General features: G+C 55.6%; 1 protein-coding gene across 9 annotated transcripts; it reads left to right on the forward strand.

Annotated features, from left to right (window-relative positions):
* Nucleotides 1-3,713: 3,713 nt before the first annotated feature.
* On the forward strand, nt 3,714-21,352 carry EXOC7 (exocyst complex component 7). Of its 9 annotated transcripts, XM_004310382.4 has the most exons (20): nt 3,714-3,862; nt 4,067-4,132; nt 5,282-5,466; nt 5,652-5,757; nt 8,029-8,251; nt 10,215-10,382; nt 13,356-13,448; nt 14,338-14,406; nt 15,381-15,526; nt 15,794-15,946; nt 16,218-16,316; nt 16,716-16,778; nt 17,049-17,115; nt 18,702-18,767; nt 19,214-19,334; nt 19,550-19,645; nt 20,376-20,439; nt 20,660-20,701; nt 20,801-20,934; nt 21,181-21,352. In XM_004310382.4, exons 1-20 carry the CDS (start codon nt 3,803-3,805, stop codon nt 21,281-21,283), a joined length of 2,124 nt encoding a protein of 707 aa, XP_004310430.1. In that variant the 5' UTR covers nt 3,714-3,802; the 3' UTR covers nt 21,284-21,352. The 9 variants fall into 9 exon arrangements, with proteins under 9 accessions (XP_004310430.1, XP_019794322.1, XP_033702549.1 ...); XM_019938763.3 differs by having other exon boundaries at nt 15,381-15,946; XM_033846658.2 differs by lacking the exon at nt 14,338-14,406.
* The last annotated feature ends 61 nt before the right edge of the window (nt 21,353-21,413 follow it).

Raw genomic sequence — 21,413 nt, forward strand, 5'->3', positions numbered from 1 at the left:
TAAATGAGGAAAAGAGACTAATTTTAATCACTACAGGAAAAATGAAGATTTGTTTTCTTCCTTTTTTTGTTTTTCTTTTTTGGCCATGTGGGATCTCAGTTCCCTGACCAGGGACTGAACCTGAGCCCTTGGCAGTGAAAGTACAGGGTCCAAACCACTGGACTGCCAGGGAATTCCCTAGATTTGTTTTCTTAGAAGTGTTTTTATAGAAAGATAATTTAAACTCACCATCTTTAGAAACTAGAGAAAAAGAATCATCCACCTCCTCTGCTTGCCCCTTTAGTATTTTGTGGTGTTTTCCTGACTTTTTTTTTGCAATGCATCTGTCATATTTTAAATGGCTGCCATCCCAGGGAACATATACGCTTGTGATCTGCTTTTGTGGCTGTTATGTCATACCATATTCATTTTCAATATTGCTGCAGGGCCAGGAAACAGTAATTTGGAGGAATTATATAGCTAATTCCTCAGAAAGAGCACAAAGTCCGGAATTAGGAAGTTACCAAACTAAGGCTGTTGGGACTTCCCTGGTGGTGCAGTGGTTAAGAACCCGCCTGCCAGTGCAGGGGACACGGGTTCGATCCCTGGTCCAGGAAGATCCCACATGCAGCAGAGCAACTAAACCCATGAGCCACAACTATTGAGCCTGCACTCTAGAGCCCGCAGCTAAACCCGTGAGCCACAACTACTGAGCCCGCGTGCCACAACTACTGAAGTCTGCGCACCTAGAGCCCATGCTCCACAACAAGAGAAGCCACCGCAGTGAGAAGCATGCGCACCGCAAGGAAGAGTAGCCCCTGCTCGCCGCAACTAGAGAAAGCCCGCACGCAGCAATGAAGACCCAATGCAGCCAAAAATAAATAAATAAAATAAATAAATTTATATATATAAAAAAAAGAGCAGGCTATTGGGGAGCAAGCTCTTCCTCCCCCCTCCCTGTGGAAAGAGCACCTCTGTGAGTGGGCAGCTGAGGGCTCCCTGGTGACCTGCACCTTTGTGTTCTGAACAAGTTTGCAAATGAAAGCCAAGCTCCTGAGGCTGCAGCTGGAACACCACTTGCTCCTTTTGCTAAAGCAGCTTGTGCTAAGCATAGTTGGGGAATTCCAGCTTTTACTGGGTCAATGTCCACTTGTCAACATCGGCCTGACATTGGGTTGGGAATCATTGGAACTCATCTTTTCATTCTGTCTACCCTTTACTAGATATGGTTGCTATAAATATAATAACCTTTTTTTCACAGTGGATTTTCTTGAAAATCAGATTGGCAGCTTTGCATAACAACAGTCAGAACTCCTGAGCTACCCAGCATGGGGAGACGGAGAACAGCCTTAGCTGTACGGTGTCCTGGCCAGCTGTGTTGACTCAGCGCAGCTGACCTCTCTGAGCCTGACCTTCCTTGTCTGCAGAAGGGAGACAATAGCTGTGCCTGACTTGTGAGTTTATTGTGAGCATTAGACAAGATAACACAAGGTGGGGCTTGTAACAGAGATGGGCAAACAGAAGGCTCTCAATTGAGTTGGCTACCAAATTACCCTTAGAGAAGGAAATTGGAGAAAATACAAAAACCCACACACATATGTAGTTTATTTACAAAATTGCAGTGATAATGTACAAAGCTCAAAGTATTTGTTCACAACCATAGAGGATTTTTATTTTAATTATTTTATTTATTTAGTTTTGGCTGTGTTGGGTCTTCCTTGCTGCGTACGTGCTTTCTCTAGTTGCAGCGAGCGGGGGCTACTCTTTGTTGCGGTGTGTGGGCTTCTCATTGCGGTGGCTTTTCTTGTTGCGGAGCATGGGCTCTAGGCATGCAGGCTTCTGTAGTTGTGGCTCGCGGGCTCTAGAGCGCGGGCTCTAGAGCGCAGGCTCAGTAGTTGTGGCGCACGGGCTTCATTGCTCCGCGGCATGTGGGATCTTCCCGGACCAGGGCTTGAACCCTTGTCCCCTGCATTGGCAGGCAGATTCTTAACCACTGTGCCACCAGGGAAGCCCCGTAGAGGATTTCTTCCTGAGACCTATAGAGCAAGATGTTATCAATATTTTCTGGAGCGTTTTTTTGTCTTGTTTTGGTTTTCTGGCTGTGCCGCAGGGCGTGTGGGATCTTAGTTCCCCCACCAGGGATTGAACTCAGGCCGTGGCAGTGAAAGTGTCGAGTCCTAACCACTGGACACCAGGGAATTCCTGCCCTCTAGCCCACTTATTCTTTACTGTGGCACCTAGCAGTTTAAACTTCTCCCTTCACTTAGTTCTCAGGACTGCACAAGGACCACCTCAGCGAAATCATCCTAGGTATCCTTACACAAGGACTCTGCCTTTTTATCTCCCTCATCTGTGACAGGGCTGCGCCTCCTGGATATTTCCTTCATCAGCACTTTCACGGCCACCCACCAGATCTGAAATTGTCCTCTTGCCCCAGAAGGGCTGCCTAATCCCCCTCCAGGCTCTCTGTCCCACTTCTTTCTCCTCTTTGTGGAACTGGGTCCTGGGAGGGCCTTGGGAACCCTATGGCTTGGTGCCCACCAGCGTATGCCTCATTGTCTATCTACCTGTACCTGGATGTCGGGTCCACAGACGAACTGAACAAAGCTGTGTGGCCACTTACTTCCCCAGGGCTGGGGGCAGAGACAGGGTGAGCAGGGAAGGGATGGAGGAGGGAGTAACTAGGTTTTGCAGGAGCTGGCTCTGGTGGTGGAACAGCCATCCCTGCAGGAACCTTGATCCAGGTCCCCCTTCCCGCCCCAGAGCTGTACTTAGAGGAGAGTCTGGGCAGAGGAACTGAGACATTCTGGCACCCTGCAGAAGGGGCGCTAGCAGCTCTCCAAGCCTTTCTGATTTCCTCAAAGGCCCTGTGAGCAATGCTCCCCGTGTGTCTGAATACCTGCAGGCAGGCCTCAACCTCTCCTTAACTGACCCCACCACCTGGGCCCCAACCCCTCAGACAGGTCTGGGCTCTTTCACCCTTCCCCTTGCACTGTTTCCAGATGTAGGAAAACTCCCCGCTGAAGCCACTTCTCTACCCGCCCAGGTCCTCAGCACTCCCATGCGTGCCCTTCCCGCAGCGGGGTCCTCACCCCCAGCAAATAAAACCACACAGTTCTCTACAAAACAGACACCTTCCGGTGGAGCTTGGGGCTTGCTCTCCGGTCCCATCCAAATCCCTGGGATGGACGCTCCGAGAACTCCTGCCACAGGAAGTTGGCTGAGCCCCTCCACAAGGCAGAATTGTAGTTATGGGCGCCGCTGGGACCATGGGCGACCACTCTGTCCCCAGCCGAGGGCTTGCACACAGGGCTCGTTACATGAGCTTTAGGGCCGAAGGGGGACGAGATTACACAGGCCCCTTGTTCATTAAATGGACACATATTAGGCGCCTGCTGTGTGATAAGCACTGTGCTATGCTTTGTGGGGAATGCGCCATCGATGCCTGGATCCAGACTTCGATCTGGAGAAACGAATTCGTCATTGATCTTTGTGAGAAGAGTCGGCCTTCCCACGAAGACGGCAAGTGAGTTGTAACTGTTGTGACAAAACGCCGCTCAAGAGAACTTTCTCTGTTCAGGGTGGAAACCCGCATCAAGGACAAACCCGAACACAATTCTCTGCCACACCCAAGATGGCCACCTGCCCGGTCCCCCTGCACTGAGTTGCACGCAGGCGCACTCAGCTTGCCACTCCTAACATGGCGCATCAGCGCGCCCCGGGGCGGGGCCGCGGGCGGAAGTGGGCGTGGCAGGGACGGGAGCCGAGAGGGCACTCCGAGGCGAGGTACTGGGCGGTGAGAGCCGCTGGGGGGGTCGAAGTCATGATACCCCCGCAGGAGGCGTCCGCCCGGCGGCGGGAGATCGAGGACAAGCTGAAGCAGGTGGGGCTGGAGCTGGGGCGGCGGGGGAGGAGGTGAGGGAAGGGGTCGAGATCCGGGCCGGGCCTCTACTCAGGGAGGCGGCGGGAGTGGGAGGGGGCCCTCCCTGCGAGGAGACCTAGTCAGGGGCGAGGCCGTGGATCCAGGACGCGGTGGTCTCCTTTAGCCTTCGGCTTCTGGTGACGTCCTTGCCTGCGCTCCCCCCAGGAGGAGGAGACGCTGTCCTTCATCCGAGACAGCCTGGAGAAGAGCGACCAGCTCACCAAGAACATGGTGAGTAACCCCTCAGCTGGGAGGGCTTCCAGACGCAGGAGGAGAACCCTGCGACCCGGTAGTTCCGGTACCTAAGGCCTGGGGGTGCCGGTCTGGGTAGCGGTGGTGGTAAGCTGTGGGTTTCTCTAGCAACAGTATGACACGTCTCTTAACACTCCCTTCCCCTCGTCCGCCCCTTCGCTGAGGATGCTGCAGCCCCCACTGGCCTGGGCTTTCTGCTTTCTGCCTAAGTTCTCCATTCTTCCTTCTCTCCTTCTGCAGACATTTAGTGAGACTGACTTAGGTGGGCTGGGTACTGGCCATGCATCATCGTCAATTCAAGTGAGGGTTGGACGGCCGGGTTTCCACTTCTGGGATTACTGAGGGCAGAAAAAGACTCAGCCTTCACCCCAGAGGGCTTGAGTTGTAAAATGAGCTCTGAAGTCAGAGAGATCTGGGGTCTAGTTCTCGCCCCTCCACTTATTTGTGTGTGGCCCCTGACAGGTAACTCTGAGCCTCAGTTACCTCCTCTGCTAAAACGGACGATGCCAACCTTCAGTGTAACTGTGAAGGTCATAGAAGCTAATGCATAGAGATGCATTTTGCATAGTACCTGGTATACAATAGGTCCTCAGTAAATAAGAGTTTCCTTCCTTGTTCCTAGAGAAGACTACAAAAGCACAAACCGAGCAGATACAAACTTGAGGATGTATTTAGTAACACAGTCATCAGGTGCTAGTCCTTACTTAATGAGATTCACTCTTGGAGAGAAAGGGTTTTGAAGGTACCAGCAATGCATTTGAGGCTACCCTGTATGAAACTACTTCCCGTTCAGTCCAGGAAAGCATCAGAGAGAATAGAGATTGAGATTTGACTTCAAAGGGTGGAAGGGAAGCCATCCTGAGGTGATTATCTGAGGAGGAGTTAATTTAATGCTTGACTTGCCTTCAAATCAAACTTCAGCCAATTTATTTGGGCCACCTCCTATGTGCCAGGCACATGGTAGGTTCTGGGGATACAGCAGTGAACAGGTGTACCCTGTCCCTTCCCTCATGGAGCTTATTGTCTAGAAAACCAGAGAAGAGGCAGCAATTGCCAAAGACCTGGTGGGTGGCAGAAGCGGTGCTGGGACAGCCCTGAGGCCTGAGAGCACGGAGCTTCCCCCCGCAGGTGTCTATCCTGTCATCCTTTGAGAGTCGCCTTATGAAGCTGGAGAACTCCATCATCCCTGTGCACAAGCAGACGGAGAACCTGCAGCGGCTGCAGGAGAATGTTGAGAAGACTCTGTCCTGTCTGGACCACGTTATCAGCTACTACCATGTGGCCAGTGACACTGAGAAGATCATCAGGGAGGGGTGAGCTAGGGCCAGAAGGTCACATTCCTAATGCCTCTCGGACCAGTGGCTGTAGGCCTCGGAAGGGAGGAGTAGAATATATTTGAGTCTAGAGTCCCCTGTGTTAATTCTCTTCTCCCCTTGCCAAATACCATTCTCTTGGTCCTTCTTTCTGCCCAGGCTAATAGGACTTTTCTCCTTTCCAGCCCCACAGGTAGGCTGGAAGAGTACCTGGGAAGCATGGCCAAGATTCAGAAGGCTGTGGAGTATTTCCAGGACAACAGCCCAGACAGCCCAGAGCTCAACAAAGTGGTAAGGGACCAGCAGAGTGATATGAGAGATTTGGGGACACCAGTCACGGCCCTGGTCTCATGAGAGACACTGAACCAGCTTAAAAGAGAATGTAGTAGAATAAACAGAAGTATATAATACCACACACATACCGTAGGCATTAAGATCTCTGTCTCAGAAATCACAGGTATACATTTTTATTGCATCTTAATAATTTAACTAAATTATGAGTTAAATATGAAGTATAAGTTTAACATTTGATTTTTATAAATGCATGGGTATTTTTTTATTGTAGCAAAAAATACATAATATAAAATTTGCCGTTTTAACCATCTTTAAGGGAACAGTTCAGTGACATTAAGTACGTTCAAACTGTCGTATAACCATCTCCAGAATCCTTTTCATCATCTCAGACTGAAACCCTGTACCCATTAAACACTAACTCCCCTTTCTCCTCCCCACCAACCCCTGGCCATCATCACTCTACTTTCTGACTCAATGAATTTGACTAGTGAGGGGACCTGCATTCATGTTTTCATATTCAATTTTTTGGTGTCATACCTTTGTGTTTAAGTTTTGGGGTCTTTATTAGATCACCAGAGGGAGATGGAGAAGGGCTGGGAAGTGAGGTTTACTCAATGCATTGAGGAAAGGAGAGAATGCAGACAGGAGAAACGGTGGGAGCAGAGGCCCAGACATCCCAGCCACTGAGGAACATCAGAGGGCAGGCCAGCTCGGACCCCCCAGTCCCCTGGCACACCTTCCTGGTGGTACCACAGTTCTTGCCCTGAGGCGTGTGTCTTACCCAGAAGAGGGGGTGGGCTGAGGCACAAAGATGGGAAACTGGCTTTTCTCCCACCCAGAAAGCTGTTGCTTAGAACAGAGCCTCCCAGCTTTTCTCCCATCGTGGCCCCATCGGAAATGAGAATGTTTGTGTGGCACGCTGGGGTAAAGTGGTAACTAGCCAGTGCTCTCTGGCTGCGCACAGCGCCACCTGGCCACCCGGAGGACTGACAAGATCAATACCATGGCACACCAGTAACGCAGTGGGCACCCACCAGTAAAACCATAATACTGCAGCCCTTGGGTGGGCAGCGTGGACTCAGAGATTGGGATGCCAGGGGCTGGAGAACTTGATTCTTGAGGGTCTCTACCAAGTTTGGATCACAGAGTGAAGAGCTCTGTGCTAGAACTTGGGTGTGGGAGTGGATTGGAGAAGGAGAGTACAAAGAATATGCTACAGGTTTACCCCAGAGGACGTACTTTCCATTTAAGCAGAAACGCTCCAACTCCTCTCTCTATTTTTAAAACATCTTTACTGAGGTATAATTCACATACCATAAAATTTACCCATTTGAAGTATAAAACGCAATAGTTTTAGTATAATCACAGAGTTGTGCAACAACACCGGAATAAATTTTATAACATTTTCATCGCCTATAAAAAGAAATCCATTGGCAGTCACTCTTCTTCCCTTCCCTCCCCCATTCGCCCAGCCTCTGGTAATGACTCATCTCTTTTCTGTCTCTGTAAATTTACCTCTTCTGGACTTCTCCTGAAAATGGAATCACACAATATGTGACCTTTTGTGCCTGGCTTCCTTCACTTAGCATAATGTTTTCAAGGTTCATCTACGTGGTAGCGTGTGGAGGTGTTTCCTTCCATCGTGTGGTTGAATAATATTGCATTGTAAGGATTTGCCACATTTTGTTTATCCATCCGTCACTTGACGGACACTCCACTTTTGGGCTGTTATGAACAGTGTTGCTATGAACCCTTGTGTACGAACTTTTGTGTGGACATACGTTTTCAATTCTCTTATCTGCTCTGGATACCTTTCGCTCATCAGATACATGATTTGCAAGTATTTCCTCTCATTCTGTGAATCGTCTTTTCACTTTTCTGATGGTATCGTTTACAGCACAAAAGTGTTTAATTTGATGTAGTCCAATTTATCTATTTTTTTTCTTTTGCAACCCCTTTTCTAACAAGAACACAAATTAATGGTACAATGAGAAAATAATCAACTGATATCTGTGAAGCACCTACTTCTTGTAAAACTCTGGGTTTCACCTATGAACATACGTTTTGAGAGAACACAAGGGAAAGAAATAAGCAAAGCTTCCCACCGTTTATTCTCTGGGAAAAAGGAAGTGAAGGCAGAGGAGGGCCGAGGCCCAGAATCAGGAAGGCAAAGGAAGGGGATGGGGAGACGAGGGCCTGCTGAATGGTGGAACAGCCGTGGACCCTCTTTCTTCTTCCCCTCCCCCCTTCCTTCCTTCTTCCCTGTAGAAGCTGCTGTTTGAGCGGGGGAAGGAGTCGCTGGAGTCCGAGTTCCGCAGCCTGATGACCCGGCATAGCAAGGTCGTGTCCCCTGTGCTCATCCTGGATCTGATCAGCGGTGAGGACGACCTGGAGGTACAGGAGGAGGTGCCCCTAGAGCATCTGCCTGAGAGTGTGCTGCAGGACGTGATCCGCATCTCCCGCTGGCTGGTGGAATATGGCCGCAACCAAGGTGAGGTGTCCTGGGGAGGCGGGGGCCCAGGCGGCAGGGCCAGAGGGAGTGGACTTTGCCCTTTGTTTCTTTAATCCACCTGCATTTCTTTTAAAACAAAGGAGTTTAGTAGGAAACAATATGAGGAGTAAGTCTACAGCTTATGTATCAAATTATGAATCTAGCTAAATTCAAGCTTTTTTTATATACCTTACCTTCCTGTTTCTTTCCTTTTTTTGATTAATTATAAAAACTTCAAGTAGCACAGAAAGGCTTAGGTGAAAAGCAAAAGTCCATCTCCCCACTTCCCTAATGCTTACAGTATCATAACCCAAAGATGAGTACTGTTAAGGTTATTTATACCCTTCCAAAAAATTCTTTATGCCACTGCATGTGTGTGAGAGGGAGAGAGAGAGAATAAATATGTGTGTATCTGCTCCTCGTTCCCAAGTGGAAGGGAGCATACTAAACACTCCCCTGTGATTGTTTTGTTTTTATTTTGCTTTCAACTTAGTAATACGTCTTGAGAGTGTTCCGTATCAGTACGTGTATATTTGCGTCATTCTTTTTGGCAGCTGCATAATATTCCATGGTATGTTGGTACCATCATTTCTTTAAATCCAGTCCCAGGATTTTTTTTTAAATCCCAAGTTAAGCAAAAAATTTAAAAAAAAAAAAAAACCACCTGTAATGAATATTCAATTGAAAGCTTTTTAGCCCCCCGCACCCTTCGTCTCTTTGTTAGTCTGTACACATACCAAGTTGTCAGTGTGTGTTGTCCCTGCCTTCCCTCGAGGACTCTGTGGTGCCAGGTCTCAGGGCCGCCTGTACTGACCACACGGCACGTCTGTGGCTCATGAGCTGCACTGTGGGAGACGAGGGCTTGGCAGGAACTTTTCAGGGGCTCCCTTGGGATAAGTGGGAGGCCAGTGGATGCTTCCAGACCCCTCAGTCCCCTTCAGTCAGAGCCTCAGTGTTCTGTTCCATTTTTCACATTGGTGACACACTCGTTGGGAGCTGCTAAAGTGTACCGTGGCATTCGTATCTTTTTCGTTGCTCGTTTGCATTTTTGGATTTTCCAGTTTTCCGGTATTGACAGTTAGTGCTGCAGTGAGCACAGTTGTATGGCTTGCTTTTCTTGTTTAGGAAGTTCTCTGAGATATTTTCTCAAAGGTACGGTTATCAGGCAGAACTGTCTGAACAGATCTGTAACCTTCTTGCCGTCTTGAGTTCCTCTCCGGGTAGGTGGGGCCAGTCGACTGACCCATCGAAAATCCCACAGCTGTTTGTTCTTCATTAGCTTCATTTATCTTAGCTTTTTGACAGGGCTTTCACAATTCTCGAATTTTTTAAACTTTGCATTTCATTCATGGCTAAAGAAATGGTGTGTTTTTTTATTCAGTGACATTTGTTGTCTCTTTACTGCATATAAATTGCTCACATCCTTTGACCCCTTAGCAAGTTGAAGCTGGATGTAAACTTTACCTTTTTTTTATCTAAAAAAACCTTATTGTGGACTTCCTTGGCAGTCCAGTGGTCAAAACTCTGCACTTCCCGCACAGGGGACATGGGTTCAATCCCTGGTCAGGGAAGATGCCACGTGGCATGGCCAAAAAAAAAGAAAATAAAAACCTTACAGGGAATTCCCTGGCGGTTCAGTAGTTAGGACTTGGCACTTTCACTGCCAGGGGCCCGGGTTCAATCCCTGGCAGGAGACCTAAGATCCCACAAGCCACACAGCGCGGCCAAAAATAAATAAATAAAATAAAAAATGACAGCTAATTGTTGGTTCTGTTGGGGGATACTTTCCCTTTTAAGCCTTTGATTTGGGATGGACGAGGCCGTGTGGGAGGCCGCTGGGAAGGGTTAGCACGGAACAGTGGTGGGCACTGCTGCTGCCCTGCGGAGCTGCGTCTGGAAGTGAGAGGGAGGCCCTGGGGCCAGGCAGAGGCAGGAACCCCAGCTGTCGCCCATCTCTCCTCAGACTTCATGAACGTCTACTACCAGATCCGCTCCAGCCAGCTGGACCGCTCCATCAAAGGCCTGAAGGAGCATTTCCGGAAGAGCAGTTCTTCGTCTGGGGTCCCCTACTCCCCTGCTGTCCCCAACAAGAGGAAGGACACACCTACCAAGAAGCCGGTCAAGCGGCCAGGTGAGACCCCACCCTGGCCCACCTCAGAACCGGACAGAAACTCTGTGGGACCCGGGTTGCCTTTGCCCACCCTGGGGGTAGCAGCCGCTACAGCTTGACCTCACAGCGACCCCCAACTATAGGTACGCAGGACAGAAAGCAGGTGTCTGCCCACCTAGCAAGGCCCCACCCGGTGAGCTCCTCTCTACCCAGCCGAGTCTGGGGGCTACATAAGTGTCCTTGGAGTGGAGGGTCACAGGCACGGAGAGGTGGGCTGACAGGGGTGCCGGGGCAGAGCCTCTTGCTGGACCCCCTTCTCCTCCCTGCGTCGTCCTATCAGGAGGCCAGGCCCGCTGCTGCCGCCAAAACCGTGGACAGGACAGGGGCAGGCGCTGCAGCCGCCACATTGCAGGAGGCCAGGGTGGCTTGAAGAAGTGGATGGGGAGAGTTTACACTCACAGTCACCCAGAAAGGAAAATAATGCCACGCCTTCTTCTCCAAATACCTTAATCCGGCTTTTGGGCTCCACTCGAAGTTAGTGCCTTGCGGTGGGAGAGTCAAGGGAGGGGTGTTGAGGTGGGAGACGCCTGGGCCCTGGGCGTCGGTGTCCTGGGCGAACAGCTCACTGTCTGTCCTTCTTCCCGTCATCATGTCCCCTGTAGTCTGTGCTCCGGGTAAACAGTGTTCCTGTGTGTCAGCTTCCGCTTGGCAAGCCTGGCTGTGTCTGGCTGCTGAGAGGTGTGGCCCTTGAGAGGCTGGGGTATTCCAGGGTGAGGGGCTGCTGCAGGCCCCAGGGAGAGAGCGCCAGTGAGGCTGGGGGCTGCTCCCACCCTAGCCTTCCCTGTCCAGCTGCTGCTGTGGGCACACGCACCGGTGGGACCCGCCTCTCACGACAGCGTTTTCCTTGCCTGCCCCTCAGAGAACGAGGGGCCTGTTGACACCGCGAGCACCTGCTCTTCCTCAGGCCTTTGTTCAGGCTTCGGAGATATGGCGGAGCCGAGGGTGCCCGCAGGGGCGCAAGGGAGCAGAGCATAAGGGAATCTGGGTGGCCCCAGCAGGAAGAGCACTGTCCTCCCCCCCCTCCAGTGTGGGTATCCCGGCTGACCCCCTGGGGAACCTGCCACAAACGGTGACTCTACTAAGCCAGCCTGCGCGGCCGCAGCTGCCTGCACCTGGGCCTGTCCGTCTCTGTGCCTTGGTTCCGGGAGGCTGCGAGGCTGCCTGGGCCTTGGCGAGTCTGTGCTCTCTTCCCCTCTGTCTCTTCTCTGATGGGCCCAGTGGAGGCCCCAGGACCCCGACTGCATCCAGGAGTGCTGCTGGCCATGCAGGGAGCAGGGATCTGATCTCGGGGCCCCCAGTTTACCTAATCTATCTTGGCTTAGAGCCCCAAGAGGAAAACTCGGGCTCTGAGCGTCCCTCTGGTTTCTGTGGGGTTTCAAGAGTTGTCAGGAGCTGGGGGGCTCAGGACTGACGTCAGGAACTAGGGAATCAGGCCCCTGGGACATCAGTTCCCAGCTCTTGAGGAGAGGAGCAGGGAGGCCTCGGTGGGTAATGAAACACCGACCTCAACGTCGTTCGTGGTAATTGTGCTCCTGGTGGGTTTGGCGGCTGCCGGATCAGTGCCCCCAGCCCACGTCCACGTGAGCATACTGGCGAGGCTCCTGGAGGCCCGGCGGGCCCACCTGCTCCTGGTCGGTTGTGGGGCAGGGCACTGATTCGCTCATTAGCGGGGCTGCTCACTGAAGGGGCAGAACCCAGCCAGCCAGATGCTGAGCCCAAGCCCCAAACTTGGTTATTAGTAACTAACTGCGGCTGGTGCAAACAGAAAGAGATGAGCCGCTCAGACGCTGCCCCTCCTCCGCTAGCCTTCTGGGGAGCTGCCAGGCCCCAAGGAGCCTCGCTGCGCTCAGAGCTGCGCTCAGAGATGCGAGGGGGCACCTGGGAGTCCCCAGGGAAGAGGGGCGGAGCTACGCTCATGGGCGCCTCCCCTGCCCCAGTACATTTTGTTAACAGGGCAGCTGTACACATCTGTTTTAGATGCTGTTTTATTTCCCCGCGTTTTCTGCCCTGAGATGTCTCGTTCCCACAGAGGCGGCTGACCCTGGAGGCTGTGGGCGCTGCAGTTTTGTTTCCATTGTGCTCACTTGTGATACTAACTGTTGGTTTTTTCCCCCCCGTGCCAAGGGCATGTGCCCTTTCCTGCTGCCCTCCCTCCTGCTCTCTGTGTGACTGGCTCCTATTAACTTCTTTCTGGCTTTTGAGTTTTTCCCAATTGCTTTGGTGGTTTGGGTCCCTCCCCTGGTGTATGGGGCCAGTCTGCCTCTGGGTCTCCAAGCCTTCCGTCCTGGGCGCTGCTGGCCCAGGAAGCTCGGTCCCGTTTCACCAACTCCTGGGTGCTGCTTTCGTCTGGCTACTGTTTGGCCGCGTCCCGGCACTGAGCATGCCCGGAGAACTCTGCCTGCCCTTTGGGGAGGAGCCGTGGGCCTGCATGCTTCAAGGTGCCCCCAGGCTCTGCCACCTGGTCTCGCCTTCTGGGTGTGAGGGCTTCATCGCTAGCTCCTCCATCCCAGGCCCTTGTCTATTTCTGAGTTAAGTGCCACTCAGTACTGTTTTTTATTTTTGGCGTCTCCTGGTGGATCTTTGCCCATCTCATCTCCTTCACCCTCTGCACTTCCTAAAATGAACTCAGATCTGGAACAATGAGGGCCACTGGCAGGATCAGGAGCTCCACTGGGGGAACGAAATGTGTCCATTCCTCCATCTCCTTCTGCGGGGCCTCTGGCGGGCCCGGGAGAGGCCTGCTGGGAGAGATGGTACCCGGGCGTGCTCTGCTGGGGGCGGGCCCGGCAGAGGCCTGCTGGGAGAGATGGTACCCGGGCGTGCTCTCTGCTGGGGGTGGGCGTGGGCCTGGGGGGTAGGTGGAGGGCTGTTGCTGTTTCCTCTCACTCGTTTCCTAGGTCTTCTTATCTCCTCTCTGTGTGGCTCTGGTGACAGGGACGATCCGTAAGGCTCAGAACCTTCTGAAACAGTATTCCCAGCATGGTCTAGATGGGAAAAAGGGGGGCTCTAACCTCATTCCTCTGGAAGGTAATCATCCTGTGTTCCTCTCCTCCTCCCTCCTCCTCCACCGTGTGTCCACTCACGTGGTAGGGCAGAGCCTCCAACCCCCCCAGAGGGCCTCGGGCGCAACCCTGAGAGGGGACCAGGGGTGGGAACTGAGGTCCTGGGCCTCTGACCCCAGCTGGCTCGGGGACAGCTTTCATGGCCCTCGGCCTGGTCCTGTCTGGCTGACGGCGGCTCTGCCCTCCCGGAGGCTTCCCGCTCCCTCCCCTCCCTGTCTCTGTCCTTGTGTCCTGTTTGAACTCAGAGAAAGTTCTTTGTCACGGGCAGCCCTTTCACGCTCAGACCAGCAGTGGCAGGACCAAGGCGGCCGAGGCCTCCTGGCCGCCCCCCTCCACCTGAAAGGCGAGCATGTGCCACAGGGGACAGGCAGCCCGTACACCATGTCCCTGCCTCCCTCCCATCAGAGGAAGGACAGCCCTGCCCTAGTGGACCAGATCCACCTTCAAAAGAATGACCCTGGGGGCGAAAAGAAGCCTGTCCCCATTCACTGGGCAGTGACATTTCTCTAACTGGATCTCTCCCCAAATATGGTGAGATAAACCCCCTGGGGCTGAGCATCAGAGCTTCCGCAGCTGCTGGAAACGCTTCAGAAACCCGGTTTTCTCTCAGCCTCCAGGCGTGGGGAAACCAGCTCCCGAGGATGGTCTGGGGCACTGCAAGTCACGCTTGAAATGGCTGTTCCCAAGGTGGTCTGAGGCAGAGGAGGGGCTCAGAGCCCTCTCCAATGCCCCCTCCCCTACACCCCATCTCACATACCCCCCCGGAGGTCGAGGGCTTCTTCCCAGTCCCCTGAGAGGCAGCCACCCCGCCCCTGGATAAACGCTGCTTGTGTTTGCGGCCGACGTCTCGCTAGGTCACGAGCATGATTTCCGAGTTAAGCACCTGTCCGAGGCCCTGAACGACAAGCACGGGCCACTGGCCGGTGAGTACTGCAGCCCAGCCCGAGGGCAGCCGCCGCTGCATTCACGGCCGTCCCCAGAGGGCCTGCTCCGGCCTGGCCTAGCCGGCCGCTCCGCTCCAAGGATGAGCCCGGCCTACTCGCCTCTCTCTCTCCGGTCTGTCTCTCTTTTGGGCACTAGGTCCCCTTGCCTCTCTCCAGGTGGGAGTGCACACCTGGCTCTCAGGGCCTGGGCCAAGGGCAGAAGTTGCCGCCACTCGGAAGGCGGGCAGAGAGGGCAGGCGGGCCCCTGGAGGGCAGGGAGCATCAACACCTGACTCCAGCGATGGCTCCAAAGCTCTGACTCCTCGGAGCCCGTCCCTCGGCACATAGGACCAGGTTGCCTGCGGGCACCCCTGCCCCAGCCTGCAATGCAGTAGCGGGATCCTGTCTCCTGCTGGGCAGCTGACAACCAAGGAGCCCTCCCCCTCTGAGGCTCACATTGCCTCATCTCCAGCTTTGACGCCACGCCAGCTAGCCTTATGGACCAGAGCCCATTGCCTCTTTATACATTCCAGAAGGCCTGGCGGGGCTGGTATCTGGCTCCAGAGGCCCAGCATTCTCGGACATGGACGACCACTGAGCCTGCCTCCCTGAGGTGGACGCGGCCACTTGCCCATCCCTGGGTGTCCTCTTCCCAGTACAATTCAGAATCCTCAGTCTTGGGGTCAGGCGTGTCTTATCCAGGAAGTCGATTGAGGGATCTTATCCTTTTTATCCATCTCCCCAACACCTCTCGTACCTGACATTCTGGAACAAAGGCTGGACTCAGCCCGTTTTTCCTCGCAAACCCTGCCGGGCCTGCTGGAGTTCTCCCAGCTTTCTGCCAGCACAGTCGTCTTCCCCATCTGCTGCTAGTCTGTCTACAGGCCAGGACCTGGGGAGACTCGTGCCCCACCCCCCAGCAGGGAGAGGGTCTGCCCCAAACCAGTAGCTCAGGGGCACTGCTTTCCCCCCAGGGAGAGATGACATGCTGGACGTGGAGACCGACGCCTACATTCACTGCGTCAGTGCCTTTGTCAAGCTGGCCCAGAGCGAGTACCAGCTGCTGACGGACGTCATCCCTGAGCACCATCAGAAAAAGACCTTTGACTCTTTGATACAGGTCCTGCCCCTGGGCCCTGACCAGATGCCCCAGCATGAGCTGTCACTGCAGAAGCTTGAGTTCGGTCCGGGCATGCGGTCCACAGCCCTCAACTCCAGCCACCACCTCCACCTCCCATCCTGGGGATCTGTCCTGGGTGGCGTGTCCCGGTCGGGACCTCCCCATTGGGGGCATACTTCCCCCACGCCCCTCCAGGTGCCCTCACCGTCCCTGGGAACCGGCTGTCTGCCCCCTCCCCTGAGCCCTCTCCCTGCCCCGCTCTCTCAGGATGCCCTGGACGGGCTGATGCTTGAAGGGGAGAACATCGTGGCTGCTGCCCGGAAGGCCATCATCCGACACGACTTCTCGGCTGTGCTCACCGTCTTCCCCATCCTGCGGCACCTCAAGCAGACCAAGCCTGAGTTTGACCAGGTGCTCCAGGTATGTGGGTGAGGATGCCCTTGGGGACCCCGGAAGGAGGAATCCTGCTGCCCGGCACGGCCCCCCAGGAGAACTGTGTTCTCTACCCCCACGGGTCCGCTCCGAGGGTGAATGGCAGCAGCTTCCTCAGGGTCCCGGGCATGTGGAGGTGCTCTCAGGGTGAGTGAAGAGGGGAGACAGTCCCCTGGGGTGAGGGGCCGGGAAGGAGCAGGGCCCCAGGCACAGCCTGTAGCCGGGTTCTGGCACCCTGTGCAGCCATGTGCTTCCTCAGGGGACGGCGGCCAGCACCAAGAACAAGCTGCCCAGCCTCATCACCTCCATGGAGACCGTTGGAGCCAAAGCGCTGGAGGACTTCGCTGACAACATCAAGGTGCTCTCCCTCCCTTCGCTGCCGTGCAGGACGGCCCGTGGGGCTGTGGGCAGGGCTGCCGGTGACCTGGCTTGGAAACTCTTTCTGAAAGCAGGCCTCCAAGAGGGGCGGGCCTGCCCTGTGGGGAAGCCGGCCGTGCTGCTAGTCTCCTGTCAGTGCCCACGGGCCCCCCTTTCTTCCCCAGGGGCTCCAGAGGCCCCCCACCCCAGGTGTCAAGCTCCTGCCCCGCTTTTCCCATGTAGTCATGTCCGTATGTCTGTCCCGCTCACCTTTGTGCCCGAGGGGCATCCTGACACCTGTCTGCCAGGAGGTGGCGCCATGAGCCCGCAGACTGGGGTGTGGGGTGGGCGCGGGACTCCCCAGGAGCTGCTTCAGGGAGTCAGGCTGTTCTTCCCACAGAACGACCCGGACAAGGAGTACAACATGCCCAAGGACGGCACCGTGCACGAGCTCACGAGCAACGTAGGTGCTGCCCGGGGGCTCCTGGGGCGGGGAGGGGGCGCAGGTGGCAGGATGGACTGCAAGGTGCTTAGTGCCCCCAGCAGACAGGGCCTTTCCCAGGAGGCCAAACCCACAGGGTGAAGCACGAAGTTTGCAGCCACCCTTTTCACTGGGCAGGCCCCCGGCCCTGTACCTGTCCTGGAATGGTCAGAGGGGTGAACTGTAGGAGGTGATCCGACCTTTGGGTCCTGCCCTTGACCTTCTTCCTGGACCTGTTTTCTCCCCACGCAGGCCATCCTCTTCCTGCAGCAGCTCCTGGACTTCCAGGAGACAGCAGGCGCCATGCTGGCCTCCCAAGGTACTTGGCACCTCCCAGCGGGGCCCCGTGCCCCACTCCTCTCTCTGGCCTGGAGACGTGGGGTTAGCCCCCTCTGGGTGAGGAGATTTCCCCCGCCCTGTGGAGTGGGAAGGAGATGTGGCCTGTGGCGGGACCCCCAAGCTGCTTGGGCCATCTGGGCCCAGCATCAGGAAAGCAGCCGGGGTATGACTACCTTTCCTGGCCTCCAGCCCCTCTCGGCTCCCTCCACTGTCCTCACTCTGGAGAGCAGAACTCACTTGTTTGGAGGTGCCCTTCCCGCCCCGCCCCTCCTGCATTTCCCCACCTCCTCCTGTGTTGCCTTTCCTCCTAGCCCCGCCCCTCCTGCATTTCCCCACCTCCTCTTGTGTTGCCTTTCCTCCTAATTAGTCCAGTACAGCTGACCCCTTACAGCTGGCATCTCAGGGCCAGGCTGGTGTCTTCCCGGGACTGTGACTGCTGTCTTGGGACGGGGGCTCAGGAGGTTAGCACGTGGGGAAGAGCGCGCTTCCGAGCACTGAGACCCAGCCCAGCTTGTTGGGCCCCAGGCCTTCCCTTTTCCCCCCAGTCTAGGGGCAAGGAGCCAAGGTGCAGCCTCTGGCCTGTGGGTCTCCAGATGTCCACTTTCCAGTGTGTCGCTGGCCTTCAGGGGTCCAGCCTGGGCTGTCCTGCTGTCTGTTTCTGGCGTCGCGGGGAGTGGTCTGCTTGGCTCGGGTGTTGCGGCCGTTTCTAACCTGTTTTTGCACTTTGCATCTTCCTCCCTCCTTTGTCTCTCCCCCCTGCCCCTCTGTGCGCACTGCCTCTCACTGCGTAGTTCTTGGGGACACATACAATATTCCTTTAGACCCCCGAGGTAAGCAGCAGGGCTCCGCAGCCCCATCCTTCCCCTCTGAAGCCCCCTGAGTGAGGTTCCCTGGGGACAGAGGCACCTGGACAGACTCCCAGTAGGAGCGGGGTCAGAGGGCACATGGTTCCTTCCGGGTGCTCCCAACCCTCTCAGCTCCCTGACGGCCACTTTCTGTCTCTGGGTTTCTCCAGGCAGCATCTTGCTGTGTCCAGCACCCTGAGTACACCCTTCAAGCTGGTCCAGCACCTCCCTGTCCCCTTCCTCCCCCATCTGCTCCCTTCCCCCCTTGGCTTTCTGCTCTGTGCAGCCAGCAAGTCTCTGTTAGGAAGGGCCTGGTAGAGGAGGTTGTGAGCAGTGGGGGTGAAGGGGGAGAGGCCACGGGGGGCCTATTCTAAGACTCTGTTGCTGACAAATGGGAGAAGTGGGCCTTGTCGGTACCCCCAGCATGGGTCGGGGGCTGGGTTGCAGAGACTGTCCCGTTCCTGTCCTGCCAGCCTTCCTGCCGGCCCTGGGCCAGCTCATTACCCCCGCCAGCCGAGACCATGGAGGCGCCGGCCCTGGGTTCCAGGAAGAGTCCCAGGGAGTGCCCCCCGCAGCGGGAAGGGAGCCCTGTAGCTCAGCACGTCCCCGGGAGGCTCGGGCCCCTCCCAGGGTGTCCTCAGCCGCTCCGCGGGCCTAGGGGAGGCCAGAGAGGGTCTCGGCTGCTGCCACTGCTGTGGTAACAGGACCCCTCCTCTCACAGAGACCAGTTCCTCAGCCACCAGCTACAGCTCCGAGTTCAGCAAGCGCCTCCTGAGCACCTACATCTGTGAGTGGCAGCCTCCGGGGCCTGGCCTCCCCGCCTCCCGGCCTCCCAGCCTCCTGGCCTCCCCGCCTCTTCCCTTCCGTCTCCTCTCTGTGCTCTCCTGCTAGTCCCGGTCCCGCTCCTGAGCACCAGCGCCCCGCCAGCCAGCAGCCTCCGGGGCCCGGCCTCCTGGCCTCCCTGCCTCCCTGCCTCTTCCCTTCCGTCTCCTCTCTGTGCTCTCCTGCTAGTCCAGGTCCCGCTCCTGAGCGCCAGCACCCCGACTTTTAGAATCGCAGCCTGACCTCTGGTTGGGGGGCCGCGGGGTCTCGGCAAAAGGCTCCCAAGGCTGGTGGGGTCTCGAGTCCGGGAGGAGCAAGGAGCGACGGGTGGGAGTTGGTCTGTGGGCCCCAGGATTGGGTCATTTGGGTCAGCCTGCCATGGGAGGCGTGACCACATCCTGCCCTGTGCAGGTAAAGTCCTGGGCAACCTGCAGCTGAATTTGCTGAGCAAGTCCAAGGTGTATGAGGACCCGGCTCTGAGTGCCATCTTCCTGCACAACAACTACAACTACATCCTCAAGGCCCTGGAGAAGTAAGTGGCTACGGGTGCTGGTCTGCAGCTCTCACCTGCCCCTGCCTGGCCTGCTGGGGCTGGCTGTGCCCCCTCGTGTCCAGGGCGGGGAGGACGCCGCTTTACCCTTCACAGTCCCAGGACGCAGGGAGGTGGGAGGCAGGCCCCACTGGTGTTGCTGCAGAGGCCGGCAGCCTTTCTATCGTCCTCTCCTCTCTCGCCTGTTCCCACCCCAGGTCTGAGCTGATCCAGCTGGTGGCCGTGACCCAGAAGACTGCCGAGCGCTCCTACCGTGAGCACATCGAGCAGCAGATCCAGACTTACCAGCGCAGGTGGGCCTCTGCCCACCCTCCCGCTCCCCGACCTGTGTACCCACCAGTAACGCTTGCTTCTCAGAGCCTCGGGATGCCGGGCCCAGTCAGAGTGGGCTCAATGACGGGGAACTGCCACCCTGTGAACCCCAATCCTCTACTTGTTTTTTAATCACACTCGTGGGGTGGAGGAGGGTAGTTGCCAAGGGTGACGACTAAGATGGTTGAAGGGCTGCCCACCAGAGATGTGGGTAACGTTTAGACCAGGTGAAGAGCAAGCTCACAAGGTCCCTTGAACTTGGCTAGCCTCACTATAGGGCTGTCTCTGCCCCTCTCCTCCTGTTTCTTAGTTTGTGCGTCTCTCTCTCCCTTTGTGTGTGTCTTCCCCGTGACCGTATCTCCCTCTGCTTTCCCATTTATCTGTCCTCCGTTCCCTCTTTTCTCATCTGCTTCTCCATCTTAATTGGCCATGATACCAACGTGAAGTGTAGTTGGTAGTGTTTGTTCAATTTATTGAATGTTCTGTTTCCTGTCCTTAATTTTAAAAGCGAGCAGCTTGAACAGTTTTATTCCCAAGGAAAAAGATCTCAGCTGTGTTTTGCTTAGTTATGACCCACACTGATCCCTGCCCTCACCCTCTCCCCCAGTAGATCAAGAGATTTTTAAAAAACAAAGCAGTCCAACCCCAGGGAGGGAGCAGCTGCCTGAGGCTGTCCCTCCTCTGCCCTCTGCTTCCCTCCCTGCCTGGCAGTTGGTTAAAGGTGACTGACTACATCGCTGAGAAGAACCTGCCTGTGTTCCAACCCGGAGTCAAGGTGGGCTGAAGGCCTGGGCTGGGAAGGGATGTCTAGCAGATGTGGTGCTTTCTGTTGTGTCTCTGGGAAAAAACAGACAACTGGGATGAGAAAGCAAAGGATGCCCGTGGCCATCCGGGCAGCAGGGGAGAGGGCTGGGCTTGGGGTTTGGGGAAGGAGCAGGGGCAGGACGATCCTGCTCTGAGGGACGCTTTCTCTGCCGTCTCCCCTGGCCCCCCAGCTTCGGGACAAGGAGCGGCAGGTGATCAAGGAACGTTTTAAGGTAAGTCCCCCGCTCCACTGATCGCTGCTGCTACTGTAGCAACACAGACTCAAACCTTTGTCTCTGGGTCACTTCTGTTTCCACCGTTTTGGTGACCAGGGCTTCAACGATGGCCTGGAAGAATTGTGCAAGATCCAGAAGGCCTGGGCTATTCCCGACATGGAGCAGAGGGACAAGATCCGCCAAGCCCAGAAAAACATTGTTAAGGAGACCTACGGGGCCTTTCTGCACAGGTTAGCCCTCCGTCTCTGCCCTCCCAGCCCCACGCTCCCCGTTGCCCCGGCTGGACCACTGGGTCCTTCTCTTCTTCAAGGAAACCTGGAGAGGGTGGTGGGTTTGGGTGGCAGATCCAGTGCCCACGGCTTTGGTGTGCGGCCAGACCCAGACATCACCCAGGGGCACCCCATCGGGAGGGCCTCAGGCTGAGGCAGAGCTGGGGGTGGGGCTAGGCATCCCCACTGACCTCAGCGCCTGGTCAGGTATGGCAGCGTGCCCTTCACCAAGAATCCTGAGAAGTACATCAAGTACCGCGTGGAGCAGGTGGGCGACATGATCGATCGCCTGTTTGACACCTCCGCCTGAGCCGCCACCGCCCTGCCTGGCTCTGCCGACCAGCCATGTTATCGGACAGATAAACCGGTGTTAACTTGCCTCTGGGCCCTGGGGTCTTTCTCCACCACCCCGACCAGGAGCCCTGTCCCTGAGCCCTCGG

The sequence above is a fragment of the Tursiops truncatus genome, chromosome 20 (genome assembly GCF_011762595.2).
Source record: "Tursiops truncatus isolate mTurTru1 chromosome 20, mTurTru1.mat.Y, whole genome shotgun sequence".
Classification (NCBI taxonomy): Eukaryota; Metazoa; Chordata; class Mammalia; order Artiodactyla; family Delphinidae; genus Tursiops; species Tursiops truncatus.

Coding starts and splice junctions, on each gene's coding strand:
- EXOC7 (XM_019938763.3), top strand. CDS start 3,803: ATGATACCCCCGCAGGAGGCGTCCGCCCGGCGGCGGGAGATCGAGGAC. Junction 8,252..10,214: donor GGAATATGGCCGCAACCAAG/GTGAGGTGTCCT, acceptor ATCTCTCCTCAG/ACTTCATGAACGTCTACTAC. Junction 10,383..13,355: donor GAAGCCGGTCAAGCGGCCAG/GTGAGACCCCAC, acceptor CTCTGGTGACAG/GGACGATCCGTAAGGCTCAG.